This window comes from Neofelis nebulosa, chromosome 2 (assembly GCF_028018385.1).
Source record: "Neofelis nebulosa isolate mNeoNeb1 chromosome 2, mNeoNeb1.pri, whole genome shotgun sequence".
Taxonomy (NCBI): Eukaryota; Metazoa; Chordata; class Mammalia; order Carnivora; family Felidae; genus Neofelis; species Neofelis nebulosa.
The window spans coordinates 213,304,418-213,320,929 of record NC_080783.1 but is presented as its reverse complement, the minus strand read 5'-3'; the positions used below and the strand labels follow the sequence as shown (position 1 = coordinate 213,320,929).

Sequence of the window (16,512 nt, the reverse complement as noted above, 5' to 3'; positions counted from 1 at the left end):
TAAATAAAAAATAAATAAAATTTTAAAAATGTCTTCCAAAAGGCATTCTTGTCTGTGGTAAAGCTTTTTTTTTTTTTTTTTAACGTTCATTTATTTTTGAGACAGAGAGAGAGAGAGCATGAACAGGGGAGGGGCAGAGAGAGAGGGAGACACAGAAACGGAAGCAGGCTCCAGGCTCTGAGCCATCAGCCCAGAGCCCGACGCGGGGCTCGAACTCACGGACTCACAGACCGTGAGATCGTGACCTGAGCTGAAGTTGGACGCTTAACCGACTGAGCCACCCAGGCGCCCCAAAGCTTTTTTTTTTTTTTTTTTTAAACCTCCAATTCCTTGCTCCTAATACCATGCCGAAACCCAGAAATATTACTGTGACTTCTTAGTGTTAAAATAAATCTTCTATATAGCCAACTATTGGAACTGAAAACCAGAAAGCCAGAAACCAATAACTCTTGTTCTAAAAAATATCATACCTTAGTTAGTAGAAAAGGTCTTTATCCAGGGGTGGTGCATCATAATTATTTTGTCAACCTGCCCTTCCTGTCACATTTCTCTAAAAACAGTAACACAGTTCTCCTGGAGAATTGTCAGCTGGATTTCAGCCTCCCGAGTTTGGTGGTTTTGAGCAGCCTCCTCACTAGTTTTTTATGTCTCGAAACCCCATCCCTTAGCATGACATACCACACTCTTCCCAAACTAACTCCCTTTTCTAGCCGCCTTTGCTATCTCCCTTCGCCAATATGTTTGGTGTGCCACAGTCACACCGAAGTATCAGTGTTCCCTAAAAGGGCTGTGTACTTTCGTGTCTTAGAATCTTTGCATTTGGACTTCTCTTGGCCCGGCACGTCCCTGCACCCCTAATCCCACTGGTAGACTCTAACCTCTGCTCATTCTTCAAGACCCAGCGCAAAGGTCCCCACACCTCTGAAGATTCCTGTGGACCTTGGCGTGTACTGTCCCACTTCTGCCAAAGCAGAATGAGCCTTCCCTGTTCTGTGCTCCCATAGAATTGTATTTATGACTTCGTTTTAGCTCCTTCCACATTGTGGCTTTGTGGTGATGGTTGTTTGGCTAACGTTGATTTCTTCCAGTGCAGCATGTTCTCCAGGGGACAGACTTTCTGAAAACCTAGCATAGCGCCTAGCATGCAGTAAGATGCTCAACAAAAGCTTTACTGAATAGAAATTATTTGACTTGAAGCCTCGATCTTTTCTATTTCCGTACTTAATATCTTTGGGGAATTCTTTCTAGACCAGTATGTAAGTACCAAGGAATCGTGGATGGCAGATTACTGTAAACAGGACAAGGAAATAGACTCGACCACATCAGAAGACTGGATGGGCTCTTCAGTGGACCCTCCATGCTTTGGACAAAGTAAGATTTTTCTCTTCCAGTGTCTGAGTAAATCACTGTTGACCAATGCAGCCATGTTTTATTGAGAAATCCAAATAGAATTGTCATTTTCTCTGGAAAAACCTACAGGAAACTCTGACTGTCTTCTTTAGTTCTGTTTTAATCTCTGCAGGAGACATTTTTCTGGCACAACATATTGAACTTTTGATATGGGCTCTAATTCCTCCACCTTTGTGGGAAAGCAAAGGTCTGTGATACACAATTTTCTAAATTCTGGTAACATTGCATATGAGCTGGCGTGCCTGAAAACGCATCAAGGTCAGCCGTTAGTGAGTGTGTTTCACTTGGCAAAACTTTCCAGTTGATTGGGACTTTTGGACTGGATTTTAAAAACTAACTTTACAGTTTTGTGAATCTAGAGGTACAGAGTTTGGGCATATTCTTGAAGGGAGGGCAGGCAGGATCCCATATGGAAGAAATTGTTAAAAGGAGGGCTCTGTATTGTTCGTAAGGAAGAAAAGAATTGAATACCCAGCCTTTTGAAGAGAGGAGTCCGTTTGTTCTCTGTTAACGATATTTTCTTTCCTTAAATTTAATGCCTCACCATGAAGCTCTGATTTCCTTAGAGCTGGGGAGATTGTGACGGCCAACCGCGTGGTCCTTAGTTGTTCCACAAGCCATTGTCCTCCAAATTCAACTCAGCCCCAACTCTTTCAGTGTGGTTTCTTTGGGGAGTCCTGGCCGGGCTTCACATAGCTCATGAATGCTTAAATATTCCATCTGGTCTGCAAACATGTCACGGGAAGATGGATTTTCTTAGTTTATGAAGTATTTGAACTGGTTCGTCTCTCCTCAGGGTGTATAAGTGGATTTTCTGTCTGCCTTGTACTTCTAGAAGGAGGGACAGGGAAATGTTAGCCATGCTTGCTCTCTGTATTCCCAGGCTGTTGCTTCTGAGTCTCAAGGTCATTGCTTAGGAGCCAGGGCTTTTCAGATAGCCTCAGCCTCGATTCTGGCTCCTCCTCGAACCTTCCCAATTTGCATGTCCAAAGAATGTAACAGTCTCCCCAGAAGACTCTAAGTAATCTTTGTAATATGTAGTATGTCCTAGAGAGAGTGTTTCTGAAGTTGTTACTCCTACAAGGGGATCTTGAATCCCGACCCCGTGTAAACACAGGGAAGACCTGATCTTCAGGATTCTGATGAAGGACTTTCTATTGTCCCCACCCTCCCACCTCTTTAAAAAACACTTTCTCCTCTTCCTTTATAGTTAATAAGCTGCCTTATCTGTGTTAAATGCCGGTGCTAAATTAAAGCTGGCTTTTTATTTACTTACAGATCTTTATGGTTACTTAGGCTTACAAAGGCATAGCTTTTTATTTAGACATAAGAGAATATACCTACATTTCCAAACCTCTTTCCTATTGGAGGTTCCTGGGTAGCACCACGTATGGCGGATGGGACTGTATTCCTTCAGCAGGTCAACTAAATTAATATGGGGCATTTGTTTTGAAAGTCAGTAGACTTGAACCTTCTTGACCCGACCGCATCTCTCGGGTCCTGCTCACGAACATTTAGTCACAGTCCCCCCAAATTTGTGCATTTTCTTTGGGCGGGCTTCAAAACAAGCCCTTGAAAGAGAGATTCTTTTTTTTTTTTTTTTTAATTTTTTTTTTTTTCAACGTTTTTTATTTATTTTTGGGACAGAGAGAGACAGAGCATGAACGGGGGAGGGGCAGAGAGAGAGGGAGACACAGAATCGGAAACAGGCTCCAGGCTCCGAGCCATCAGCCCAGAGCCCGACGCGGGGCTCGAACTCACGGACCGCGAGATCGTGACCTGGCTGAAGTCGGACGCTTAACCGACTGCGCCACCCAGGCGCCCCGAAAGAGAGATTCTTAATATGAAATCCCACCTGACGGAGCTGCTGGTTTCTCACTGTCTCTTTAGCAGGGGAGAGAAACTAGTGGCCTCATTTTTGACATCATTGTTGGCTCTGTTCAGTAAGGGCTGAGATTCCTGCAGGTAGGCGTGGGTGGCATGAGTTTATGAGTTTTGTATTCAAAGGACATTTTATGGAAATATCAAATGTGAATATTCTAAAAGCTCCCATGCTTACTTTCTAATGTAAGTAATATCACGAGATAGCTCCTTGGCAGAGACTCTTTAAACTCGGAACACAGATGGACTCTTTCCCTTGAAATTTTGAGACCCGTGGGGGATTAGCCTCCTGCTGCTACTGCCTTTGCAAAGTGGACTGGAGCACCCAAGTCTGTCCTGACTGGTCTCGGGGACTTTTCCATGCCGTGTAAGAGCATACACGCTTTAAGTGAAAAATCCTCATAAGGCTTTTCATTCTGTTTAAAGAGAATGTGGACTACGTTTTCTTTCCCCAGTTGAGAAAAAAGAGGGGCGTGCTCCTGTGACACATCGTCCACAGTAAAAGCCAGCATGAAAATGTCTCGCTCACTTTGTCAAGTGCTCTTTTAGCTGTTAGCGGTCACTGAAGGGAATGATCCTGTAACTGCATGATGCTTGCGATTTTTGTCACATGCTCTCTTTGTGCTAACATTTTGGAGGTGAGTCTTCTTATTCACTGTATTATTCTTACCCTCTAACTTTGTCTCTCCTGTCCACCAGGCCTCCCTCTTGTCTACCTTAGAACTAGGAGTACAGCCAGTCTGACTAACCTAGAGCACCAGATCTATGCTAGAGGTACAGTATAGCCAAGCGAGGGCTTGCTTTCTTTTCCTGTTTGAAGAACTGCCTTGTACATCAATTTTCTGTGAATGGGAGCCGAGTGGGACATCCCCAGTTGGGAATGCTGTGCTTTAGTAGCAGGGAAGAGCGCTTCCCACAGATGAGTACGGTGACCTATCAGAAGCAGGTGTGGTGCTGACTCTTAACGCTGCGTCGTCCATCTGCCCCAGCCCTCAGCTCCGCGGTGTCCGCTGCGCGGTGGTGCAGAAATACCCAGCGCCAGAGGTGATTTCTTACTTCGAAAAGCAAGTAAATGGAGGAAAGCCGTCCTCCATCAGGCAGCGCTTTGTTTATAGAATACCCAGCGAACGTTTATTCTTTTTTTACAATTTTTTAAATGTTTTATTTACTTTTGAGAGAAGAGACAGAGCGTGAGTGGGGGAGGGGCACAGAGAGGGAGACACGGGATCCGAAGCAGGCTCCAGGCTCCGAGCCGGCAGCACAGACCCCGACGCGGGGCTTGAACCCACGAACCCCAAGAGCCTGACCTGAGCCAAAGTCGTATGCCTAGCCGACTGAGCCATGCAGGTGCCCGTCAGTGAGTGTTTATTCTTAGGGTAATGCCAGGGGGTCTGGGGAATAGGAGCTATCCTGATCAGCAGTTGAGCTAAGAAAAAATTTCCCGGTAAATATTTGCTTAGAAACAAACTGTGATTTCTTTAGCTATGAATTGAGTGCTTCAGAGATAGAAAATAAAATGTTCTTTATTTCTGTCTCTGACCCTTTATTTAAGTTTTCTTGAGAATTTGACTAATGAGTAAATATGATAGAGGAGACCATAAACCTCAAGGATTTGGAATCCCACGATGTTCACTTCTTCACTAGTTTGAAGGAGGGCAGTTTATGGTTTATGTATGTACTTGGCTGACCCCAGATCCTGCCGGGTCGTGATGTCTTTTGTAAAAAAGACCATTAGAGCTTCCTCTGTTCAGATCAGGAGTATTCATACACGGGGGCAGTGCAGTGGGTTTTTTTCTGCCAGGGTTTTGTGCAGATGGATGTTTAGGGAGAGGATTCACAAAGGAAACCCGTGATTGAATCTTCACTTATTGATGGATTTATACTCTAAGCCTTTCTACCTCTGTTATTTAATCTCTCAGGCTAAGCAAAACCTTATTCCCCGTAGCTGATGAGGACATGGAGGCTGAGAGAGCCTGAGAAATTTGCCTTTATCCACATGACTAGCTAGGAGCAGACCTGGGACTCTAATCTGTTTCTTCTGATTTACAAGCCAGGTCCTTTCTGATAGACTGGATGCTTATAAAGCACGTTTATAAGGGCCACGTTGCTCTGTGAAACAAGTCTAGCAGGCTAGAACTTTCCTCAGCCACACGAAGCCCAAGTTGGACGTGAGGAGCTTCGGGTTCTCTTGGCCTGTGAAGAAACCAGGTCTGGTCACTAGACTAGAGGCAGATTTTCTGGGGCCACAAGGGAATATGCTATTCTCTCTTGGGTGGACTTGGGAGTTTTGTTCTCTTGTGTCGTGCCAAAGGCAGGTTCACAGCTGATTTGGGCTGTAGTGCAGGAGATGTCAGATTGTCCCCTGCTGTTGGGTTTGGATTTGTGAGCGCTCCGTGTATTTTCATTCTCAGAGAAGCGGGCTGCTGAAGCCTGTGCTTTTGTGTGTAATCCACGCAAGAAGCTTGGGGCCCTAAGCAGTGCGCCTCCCCAGGCTGTTTCATTCCAGAGCGGTGCGCTTGCGACTCTATGGACATGGAGTCCTAGCACTTCTTTCTGTGTGACAGTGTGATCAAAGCCATTTGCCAGCTGTTCTTTTTTAATCTAATTTGCAAATGGAAACTTACAGTCTGGCTCACAGTAGGCGATGAAGGCACATCTGGCTTCTTTTCCTCCTGGGTCCTTTATCTGCTGTCATAAAGCAGCCGTCTCCCTGCACGCCTGGTGCCTCTCAAGGTGCCACAGTAAGGGCTGTGTGCCCCTGCAGACAGCTCTTAAATCTTTACTCCCCCCCCTGCCCTGGTCACTAGCCTCATGGCTGTTCCTTAATTTTGTACTCGATGAACTTTTTTTTTTTTTTTTTTTTTTTTTAAATCCAACCTTGTGAATTAAGTGAGGCCATTGGTATGAGAGCACGAGAAATGGGTATATTCTGGGTGGTCATCTAGGAGATATTCAAGGAGATGATCACTGCAAGTAGGTGGGGCATCTCTAAAGACTAACTACAGAATTGTGGGGACGCCTTGCAGACCACTCTTCATTGGACCAGCCGTTTCTTACACTCACTCCCCTGAGCCACTGTCCTTTCGGAAATAGAACTTGCCTTAGCTTGTAATTGCTTTTTTTTTTTTTTTTTTTTTTTTGCAGCGTTTCTAGTAACTAACTTCTGAAAACTTTAGAAGGCACAAAGGGGAAGAAAAGCAAGCGATTATTTTTTAAAAGGCAGCAGCAATTCTTGACTTCCACGATCCCAGCCCAGGCCTTAGCCTAGCAGTTGGAGAAGGCACGGCCCATTGCAGGTTTCCTTCTTGTTTTGGTGGCCGGAAGCATGTGGTCCTGGAAGATGAATCTAATTTTGCTCTCGTGTTGTCCGTGGGCAGTTGCAGTCACTCCTAGATGTCATTTTCCGCAGCTGCAGACCATTTGGGTCCGGGTCCTTCTTGGGCTGTTTCTCTGCTTTAAAGCTGGCCGCATGGGCAGTGTGAGCACGGGGCCCCTGCCTCTGCGGTTCCTGCCGCCCCCTCCCGCTTTCCCAGGGCCACCGGCAGAGGAGACGTGGGCCCTGGGTGAGCAGAGCCGTGCCCGTCCTCCCGACCCGCCGGTCCAGGCCAGACCGCACGGCAGGGCAGCGGTGCCGCAGAAGGGTCTCCAGGCACGCTGGGCGCTGGACAGCCACTCCTGGCCGCACGGTCTCCCGCTTCCCTGTTTCCTTCCAGTGTGTCTAGTCAGGGCTCTGGGATTTGGTTACTTACGGTTTTGTGATTGATCACCATTTCTTTCCAGTGTCCTTGGCAGGAAGCTGTTCTGTGAAAAGAAATCGTATTTTGTGCTCCTTTTGTAGTCCCCGTAGTGCCCACGGCAGGTGGTGCTATACATATTATGTTTAAAAAACAACAACGACGACGACAGCTAAAAATCTCATGTAAAAAGTTTTGGGATAGTAGATTTCTGATCTTCCAGGGAGGGAGGGGGGAAAATATGAATGTAAGAGAATAGAAAAGATGTTTTTATTTTGCTATAATGTGCATAATATGACTGAAGTGTAGCTGCTCTAGGAAGGGCGTCTTTGTTAAAGCGCAGGCGTTTTGGACAACGTTTGAACAAGGATGTGTGCTGTGTCTTGCTATCGTCTGGGTAGGGCCGGGCACCTTCTCCTGAATGCAGGCCCACAAGAGTTGTGGGAGGCCTGGGGGCTGGGAGCAGTCCCTCGTCACAGCCAGTCGTAGGGGGACGGTCGCCACGTAGCAGGCAGCAGAGGACGTGGAGACCCTGAGAGTCCTGTCGACACACCTGTGGTGGCTCCGTGTCTGTTGCCGCAGCCGCCGTCGGCCCCTTTGCACGCGAGACGGTTAGGGGCCCTGTGTGCGGCTGTGGGGCGGGGGTCTCTGCTGCGCAGATGGAGGGGTATGCTAACGGCCTCCTTCCGTTTGCCCACAGCAGAGGTGAAAACCCCGAAGCGCCGGCAGCCCTTTGTCCCTTTTGCTCTGAGGAATCACACAGGCTGCACTTTGTGGTTTGCCACCCTGACCACCACACCCACCAGGTAAGGAACACCTGCTCCTGTGTGCCGGCCCAGCAGAGCAAGGTGGGCTCCTTCTTGAAGCCCTGGGGATTGTATTTGAGTCAGTGACTCGCTGTCTTGCTGGGATTTTGTGAGGGAGGTGGAATCTGTGGCCGGAGAAGTAGGTCCTGAGCCTGAAATACCCAGATTACGATCCCGGCCCTGATGCCCATTACGTTTAAGGTAGAAGTCCAGCAGGTTAGGGATGTGAGTATGAAGGTGGGAGGGAGAAGTCACCCCATCTTTTCTCAGTCTCCACCCCCACCCCCTTTGAAAAGAAGCTGTATGTGGTTATTAAACCAAACAGCCTGCATTTTTCTTCCAAGATGGCTTTGAAAACACTCCCCATATTAAACTCCCACCAAGAATTCTTTTCCAGACTTATAGCAATTCACCCCAGATGGAAGCGGGTGGAGTTTGGAGAACAAAGAGGTTACCTGGGCGGAGTGACAGTGTTCTCTACCAGCTTTCTGCCTATGTAGACCTTGGCTCAACCCTCCAAATAGACGCTGATCTTTCCAATTTAGGGAATGAGGTGCGTGAAATAAGTAACAGAATCTGCTGACTCGAAGCCACGTTTCTCCTGCCTCCACTAAGTATGATAATGCTTCAGAGGAGATGTTTGTTTTTTAGAAGCAGTTTAGGTCTGTTCCATTCCAGAGAGTCACTTAAAAACTCCCTTTAAAACTCATGACTGAGTTTACACATCTCCGTGTGTACTGGGCTCTGTTGCTGGAGGTAAGTGGCTGTGCAGTGATAGCTTTCAGCTGTTTCTAAAGCTTCACAGAAGCCGTGATGGTCACAAAGATAACTGTAGTTACCGACCTTTTAGTTTATCCTGGTAGCCAGGCTGTATGGCCTTCTTATGTAGATCGAGTGCCCGGAGGGTTTCTGCCCCCAGCACCAAGCTCTGGTGACAGGGAGTCGAGAGAGAAAGAGGGACAAGCTGGTGTTGTCTGCTTTGGTTCCAGGGCTGCACTGTCCCACAGTGGGAGTCCAGGGCTCGTTCCAGAAGGGAATGGAACGTTTCTTGATGATGCTCACAATGTCAGCGAATGGCGGGAAGTCCTCACGGGTGAAGAGATTCCCTTTGAATTTGAGGCAAGAGGAAAGCTAAGACACAGGTAAAGCGTTGTGTGTTCTCTTCCTCCCCACCAAATAGACTGTATATATCTGTATATTATAAAAGATAGTCTCTAATGTTTTACGTTTTCACTTGCCTTTATTAATGATTTTAATGTTTTATCTTTTTATTATGATGATGATGTTTTAAAATATTTATTTTGAGAGAGAGAGAGAGAGCATGTGTGTGTGTGCGAGAGTGGGGTAAGGGCAGAGAGAGAGGGAGACAGAGAATCCCAAGCAGGCTGCCAGCTGTCAGCCCAGAGCCCAACGTGGGGGCTCGAACTCATGTACTGTGAGATCATGATCTGAGCCAAAGTCAAGAGTCGGACACTTAAGCGACTGAGCCACCCAGGTGCCCCTAATGTTTTATTTTTAAAAGGTATTTTGAAAATCAGTGTTTCCTTTCACTGTCTTGGAAATACATTTCGTTTCCATTAATTATCCCTTTATTTGACACATGAGCTGATAACCAGTGTGTTTCCCATAATTTGGCCGAAAGATGGAGAGCAGCTGTCAAGTTCATTGTGTCCTAGCCTGGTTTTTATGGCACAGTGGTGACCTGATTTTGTTGTGTGTTGTTATTTTTTGTAATTGAGGTATGGTTGACACAGTGTGACATTAGTTTCGGCTGTACAACCTGGTGATTGGACAGCTCTCCGTTAGGCTGTGCTCGCCACAGGTGCGACTGCCATCTGTCACCACGCAGCGCTTTTACAGGGCCACCGACTATATTCCCTGTGCTGTGCTTGTCTCCCTGTGACTTACTCCTTCCCCAACTGGCACGACATGCTATTCTTAAAAGGTTATCCGAGCACGTCGGTTTTAGCTTTAAGAGACGCACGTGCCACATAGCACTCTTAGCAAGCAAGTGGTTTCAGGAAGCAGGGCCAATAATGATAAGGACTTCTGATTCTAAGGAGGATAAGAATGACTCATCTGGGGAGACTGCTGGCCAGTGCGCTCTTGAAACAGCCAGCCAGAGGACCGGAATAAATGTGAAAGAGGTTCTGTCTGGTTACTGAGAGGTCATAAAATGTCCTTTTGTTTGCAAACATGTTTAAGTGGAAGGGCTATCGGGTGGATAGCGAATAGGTTAAGATTTTAGCATTTGAGCCTCATACCCGTTTTCAAGCAGGGCTGAAATTTAAGAGCTCGGCTTCAGCCTTCCGTGGTCTTCTGCTTCCCTGTGCTTTAAGTCTTTGTGTGCAAACCTGCCCCCGAGTCAGACAGTTCTTCCTCATGTGTCACTTGTACCAACACACATCATTCCCTCGTGGCAGGCCTTCTGAACTTGTGGGCCCCCTCGGTGATTACACAGGAAAAACGAGCTTAGAAAATCGCCGTGCTGGGCACATGTACCTGGAAGCCACGGTAGAATTTCCAGGGATGAGTGGGGAGCATTTTCCTGTTCCACAAAGTTCCTGGCGAAGCCAATTGTAGAAGTGCTGGCTGCATTTCTTAATCAGCACGGCCTCCGTTGTGACAGAAGGGGTTTGACCTCTTTGTCATTTCCGTTTTAGTATACCCGTCCAGTAACGCTTTTCAAGTCTCACTGTTCTGCTTGAATTCATCAAAATAAATGCCTTCTCTGGCTTTTCCAGCTCTTTGGCGCACGGTACCCCCACTCCCTGCCTCCCTCCCCCTTTCCTGTCAGCCCCAGGTCCACTTCCCCATTTCAGGCTTCTGGCTTGAATTAGGCAAAATCTAAAATAGAATGAAATGTGCAGTTTCCTCCCGTTCCTCCTGTTCTGCCCCCTGCCTTCTCTGCTCTAGTTTCAGCCGAGGACTTCGGCCCTAACGCTCGGAGGGCTCCGTCTCTCATAACCTGTCTGTAGTCTTGTAGGACCGAAGCCAAACAACTCAATGTGGTTCCAAGAGAAGTAGGGAGCCAAGAAGAAAATGCCATCTTACGCATTTCCGAGAGTACGGATATGTGACGAAATTGCTGGCGCAACGGTTTTACCACCCCGCTGCAATGGTTATACCTGACGTCGCTTTATCGAGCTTGGGGTGGGGGCTGGTGGGGGAAGAAGCTGGGCTTGCGCACAGGACTTGCAAAGTTTGTACAAAGGGAGGGTAAACGCGCTCTTGCTCAAGCTTTATGGATCTTGCACTTTTGTTTTAAGTGTGACACCCACTTAAAAATATTCTCCTGATTTTTCTCGCATTAGGTAATCCTCACAAAGGCTTGGCCGACTGGGTTTTTAGGTCTTTATACGGTAAATCAGATTTGACTCTTTGCTTCCGCTTTCTTACCCTTTTTCCGATTGTGCTTAACATGCTTTCCCGTGTTCTCCTTGGTAGACACACCCACGACCTCCGGATTCATCAGCTGCAAGTGAGAGTGAACGGCTGGGAGCAAGTGAGCCCAGTGTCTGTGGACAAAGTCGGGACATTTTTCCGCTATGCAGCACCGGATAAGAATTCCTCTTCCTCTACGGTGTGTGGCTCTAGAATGGGTATTTAGTGGCACCGTGGTGCCCCGCCCACATGCCCTGAAAGCCAGTCAGACAGGTTAAGCCTGTTACTCTGCTCTAGTGAAATCTTGTTCCTCGTTTCCCCTAGCTCTAGCAGGAAGACCTAAGTATATTTTGGGTCAGTCGTAGGCGGTCGTAGTCAATATGTAGGCAAGCCGCCAGTGGTCAATTTCAGCAGAGAAACGAGATCCGAAATCGGCGGGAACATGTATCACCTCACCTGTGCAGACCCATTTCGTACTCACTTAGGCCGACTGGCAGTGTGCTAATCTGCTGGCCGCGTGTGTACTGGCTCGACTTGCACGTGCCGTTCTGCTTCCTTTATATACGGCCTTCTTTACATTTCCGTAGTGATGTTCCTTGATCCTTCTAGTTCTGTGTCTCCACTCTCCTCCCTTCTGGCATAAGGACAGATGTCCACCCTTGTTACTTATTTTCTGATCACACATGCTCTCACACACGCTTGCCCTGACGTGACCCCAGCCTGCAGTCTTTCGGGGTGGCAAGGCCAGCCTGGGCGGTGACGCAGGCGGCCTCCCTGTCTGGGACACGCGGGTAGAGGCTGGCCTTGCAGCTGGCGTGGCCGCCTCAGGGGCTCCCACCCAGGACCCGGTCGTACTTCGGAGGATAACTGCATTTGTTTCGGGGTAGCCAGTGATGAAGAGGAAAGTGCAAAGGCCTCACAGCTTTCCCCATGCTCCCTTATTCATGAAAAATACCCTCCCTCCAAGAACACTGTTCTCTCTCCACTTCTGCTCTTGTGCCCCGAGTTTCTTAGAAGAGGAAGCCTTCTCTCCAGATTACGTTCCCGCCTAAATTTCCATCTAGTAAGGAAAGGAATCATCCCCCCCCCCCCCCGATACCTTTCTGTTGGATTGATGTGTCCTGGAGAAATTCCGTGTACATGGAATGGTTGTAAAATGAATATTGCCTTTTCCTTATCCTCTAAGATGTTTTCTCTTCACGATGGACCACACTTTACTGAGACTATTTAGAAATCCCACCCTTTCAAGCACATTACATTGTCATTGAATTTAACGATGCCTGTCATTTGAGGTCTGCGCTGGCTCTCTGACTTTTGGAATCTTTTCTTAGATTGGCAGCCCAGGCAGCAGAACGAATATTATTCATCCCCAGGTTTATGTGAGTATGGTTTTCCTGTGTCACTGCGTTTATGGACTGTATACACTGCGTTTCAACCATACATAGATGTCCTGATGATCCCAGGACTTCATGACCTATGTGTGATTGAAACTGACCTTTGTCCTTTTCTGTTAACAATTACCTTCCTTTTATAAGAACCTGCAAGAAAGCGTTTGAACTAACTTGGTATGTTAGACCTAGCGTTAACAGGGGAGGAGGAGAAAACACCCATGTTGTGGTTCAAGGTCCCCTTCTCTTTCTAAGTTAAAATATAAATTAACCCTCTGTGGCTGTATGCATTTCCTAGGTTTTAGTTGCAAGGTCATAAAAGTAAATAAGAATGAAAAATACTAAGATTTTTTTTTTCCATTTGGCTCTTGAAACATCACCAGAAGATGACATTAAAAAACTCTTTTCATATTTGTGCTTTTACTTTCTTCTGACGGTAGTAGGTTTTGAAATGTGAGATTTCAGGTATGTTTAAGAAGCAGCGGTGTCAAGATTTAAAACTATTATTCTTGGGCCTTGGCTCTTTCGGGGATTTGCCAGGCTGGGTCAGCGGAGGCTTTGGTGATGATTTTGGCTGGGATTCTGTCCCTCTGAAAACCCTCCAGAAACTGATAGTTGGTCTTTTCATTGGGCCTTCCTGGAAGTCTTGGTTCAAAACATGGAGGAGCTCTTCATTTTGTTGTTCATTAGTTTGGTTTCCACGTATTGTTTGCTTTAATAAAAAAGTTGGCAATATGAAAAGCTTGGATGTAGTGTCATTTGTTTCTCCATTAAAAAAAAAAAAAAAGCACTGTCAGTATGTTCTGGACACTCATTCAAAGAATGGTAGTTGCAGAAACCTTCTCTTTGGTGTACCTGATGTGGGGTTTTATACTTTAAAAAAAGAAAAAACTCGGCACTTGATAGTAAAACAAAACGTGTGTTGGATGTGTGAATGAACACATGGAAAAAGAAAGTAGTGGCTGCAACCCAAGACCAAAAATAAATGACTTCCCTCTGCTCTGTTGAGTTTCGGAACCTCGGTGTCCCGTTTATGAAAGGGTGATTATTGAACAGAGCTGAAAAAGTTGTGAAGAGAGAGAAGTTTGATTTTAAAGCTCTTTGAAATACAAATGTTGCTTCTTCTACAGGCATGCCAACAAATTGTGTATGGGCCTAGAGAGTAATTTTTATGACATTTAGGGGGAAAACGTAATTATTGTTCCTGTGAAAGGCATACCAGCGCAGACAACTCTTTCTCCTACACTCTGTGGATTTTACAAAGACAGGCTCTAATCTCAGAAGACTTCCTTCTGTTTTTCTGTGTGTATTGGGTAGTATCCAGCCCATTGTTAGTGTTGAAGGAGTGTTTCTCGCTTTAATGTTAATCTGAGAGAAAAATACCACAGAAGGTAAATCATCTCATGTTTTTCAAAGTCTTACCTCAGTGTTTCTGAATGTTTGGTTGCTTTGGATGATCTTTACTCCCCTCCAGTAGAGTTGAAAACAAGTGCCGTACACAGTTTCCACATAAGGGCTGAGGTATAAGAACCCAAGGGCATTAGGGTGATTTCCAGCAGACAGTTTCTTATCAAATTGCAGGAAGCTTGGAAGATTTAATAGGTTATTATGGGTCTTAGTGTCTTTATAATGTGTCTAGAGGCCTCGGACTGATTTTTCTTTGTGATACGCTTTGTGACACCACGTCTGAGTAGAGTATCTGTCTTTTTCTAGAAATGTTTAAGATTGGCTACATTCATGGGGTCTATCTATAGGATATTCATGCCCATTAAAGATGAGTGGTTTTAGGGTTGAATGACTAATTTCACTGAAGGGTTAGAGTAATAAGATGCTTTTGATTTAGGCATCCTAGTTGGTATTGCTGTATTTTGTGTGCTTTTTCACGAGCACAGCTGTGGTGCTTTTATTCCTGTCTTACTCACAGTTCTCTTCGCTCCCACCTGTCCGGGTGGTCTTCGCCGTGACGATGGAAGGCAGTGCTCGGAAAGTCATCACCGTCCGGTCTGCCCTCATTGTGAAGAACAGGCTTGAGACACCAATGGAACTAAGACTGGATAGCCCGTCAGCTCCCGACAGTGAGTTTTGATATAGTCTGTCCCCCTTTTATCCTGAGAGAGTCAAACTTTTGGGTGGGAGACCATTCCCCAAAGATGCTGACCCTTGTTTTCTGTGCCAGAGCCTGTGGTGCTGCCTGCCATCATGCCAGGGGATTCGTTTGCTGTGCCTTTACATCTCACTTCTTGGCGGCTACAGGCCCGGCCCAAGGGATTGGGCGTATTTTTCTGTAAGGCTCCTATCCACTGGACCAATGTAGTGAAGACTGCAGAGGTTAGCAGCAGCAAACGAGAGTGCCACTCTATGGACTTGGACAAAAGCCGGTTCTTCAGGTACGCACAGTACTGGGATAGCATGTCAATTTTGCTTTTTTTTAAAAAAAAATCATTCTCTCTCTGAGGACCCTTTGTGATTCAGTTGTGCTTATTTAAAATCCTAAAGTTCTGGGGCGCCTGGGTGGCTCAGTCGGTTGGGCATCCGACTTCGGCTCAGGTCATGATCTCGCGGTCCGTGAGTTCGAGCCCCGCGTCAGGTTCTGTGCTGACAGCTCAGAGCCTGGAGCCTGTTTCAGATTCTGTGTCTCCCTCTCTCTCTCTGACCCTCCCCTGTTCATGCTGTGTCTCTCTCTGTCTCAAAAATAAATAAACGTTAAAAAAAAAATTAATAAAATAAAATCCTAAAGTTCTTTTTTTTTTTTTTTTTTTTTTTTTTAGTTTATTTTTTGAGCGAATGAACAAGCAGGGTAGGGGCAGAGAGAGAGGGGGGAGAGAGAATCCCAAGCAGGCTCTGCACTGTTAGCGCAGAGCCCGATGCGGGGCTTGAACCCACGAACCACAAGATCACAACCTGAGCTCAAATCAAGAATCACTCAACCGACCGAGCCACCCAGGCACCCCTAAAATCATAAAGTTCTTATTCCTTAAGTCCTTGTGTTAGAGTTTATAAGGATTCAAGGGTTAATCTTTGGTGGGGGTGGGACTGTTGCTTATCATCTAATATTTATGGGAGAAACCACCAAAACACACATGTAGGATCAGACACTGGTCTGTGTGCATCAGTATAAAGAGAGGACATGTAGAGAGGGAAGAAAAAAATAATACTAGTTCCCATTCCTAAATTGAGAAGCAAAATCCTTGGGTTAGAAGTTTTCATGTGATGGATTTCAGAGGAATTTGGAGGAAGGCTCGTGTACCTAGCACTGACTTTCCTTGGGGACCTTGACAAAATTATCTAATCATTTAGACTCCTGTTTGCCCCTTTCAAAGAGAATAAGGAATACGTTTCCAGATTCATTGTTAGATCCTTCTGAACTTAGACTTTAAACTTACCTGGACTAGAGGCTATCAGCTTAGGTTTCTCTGTAGGGAAGTTAGGCATTCATTTAGTGTAAACTTAAGAGGTGCAAGAAGAGTGTAAAGAATTTCAGTATGCCCTTTACCCAGAGTGGCCATTGTTAACTGACTGACAAGGGAGAAATAGGTAAATGCATAGCCATAACGGACTGTTTTCATACTTCTCTGTCAATAATTTGCAAAATAAAAACAATAAAGATACAAAAGGATTTGAACGGTGCTGTCAATCAGCTTGTCAAAATTGACATTTATAAAACACTTTTACCAACAACTCCAGATTGTACATTCACATCAACTATGTGTGGAATAGCCCTCAAGAGAGACCATCTACTGGGCCATAAAACAAAGATCAATAAATATTAAAAGAATTGAGGGATGCCTGGGTGACTGAGTTGGCTAAGCGGCTGACTTTGGCTCAGGTCATGATCTCGAGGTCCGTGAGTTCGAGCCCCACGTCGGGCTCTGTGCTGACAGCTCGGAGCCTGGAGCCTGCTTTGGGTTG

At 46.1% G+C, this 16,512-nt stretch overlaps 1 protein-coding gene across 9 annotated transcripts in view; it reads left to right on the top strand.

Annotated features, from left to right (window-relative positions):
* The window catches only part of VPS13D (vacuolar protein sorting 13 homolog D), a 258,246-nt gene that overhangs the window by 95,124 nt on the left and 146,610 nt on the right, over nt 1–16,512 (top strand). For 6 of the 9 annotated variants that reach the window (XM_058719030.1, XM_058719031.1, XM_058719035.1 and 3 more), the window contains 8 exons: nt 1,249–1,371; nt 3,991–4,065; nt 7,726–7,831; nt 8,821–8,973; nt 11,279–11,414; nt 12,547–12,594; nt 14,528–14,678; nt 14,780–14,990. In XM_058719030.1, the coding sequence (XP_058575013.1) occupies nt 1,249–1,371; nt 3,991–4,065; nt 7,726–7,831; nt 8,821–8,973; nt 11,279–11,414; nt 12,547–12,594; nt 14,528–14,678; nt 14,780–14,990 (1,003 nt within the window). The remainder of the gene's footprint in view (nt 1–1,248; nt 1,372–3,990; nt 4,066–7,725; nt 7,832–8,820; nt 8,974–11,278; nt 11,415–12,546; nt 12,595–14,527; nt 14,679–14,779; nt 14,991–16,512) is intronic. The other 3 variants (XM_058719032.1, XM_058719034.1, XM_058719033.1) reach the window with 3 other exon arrangements.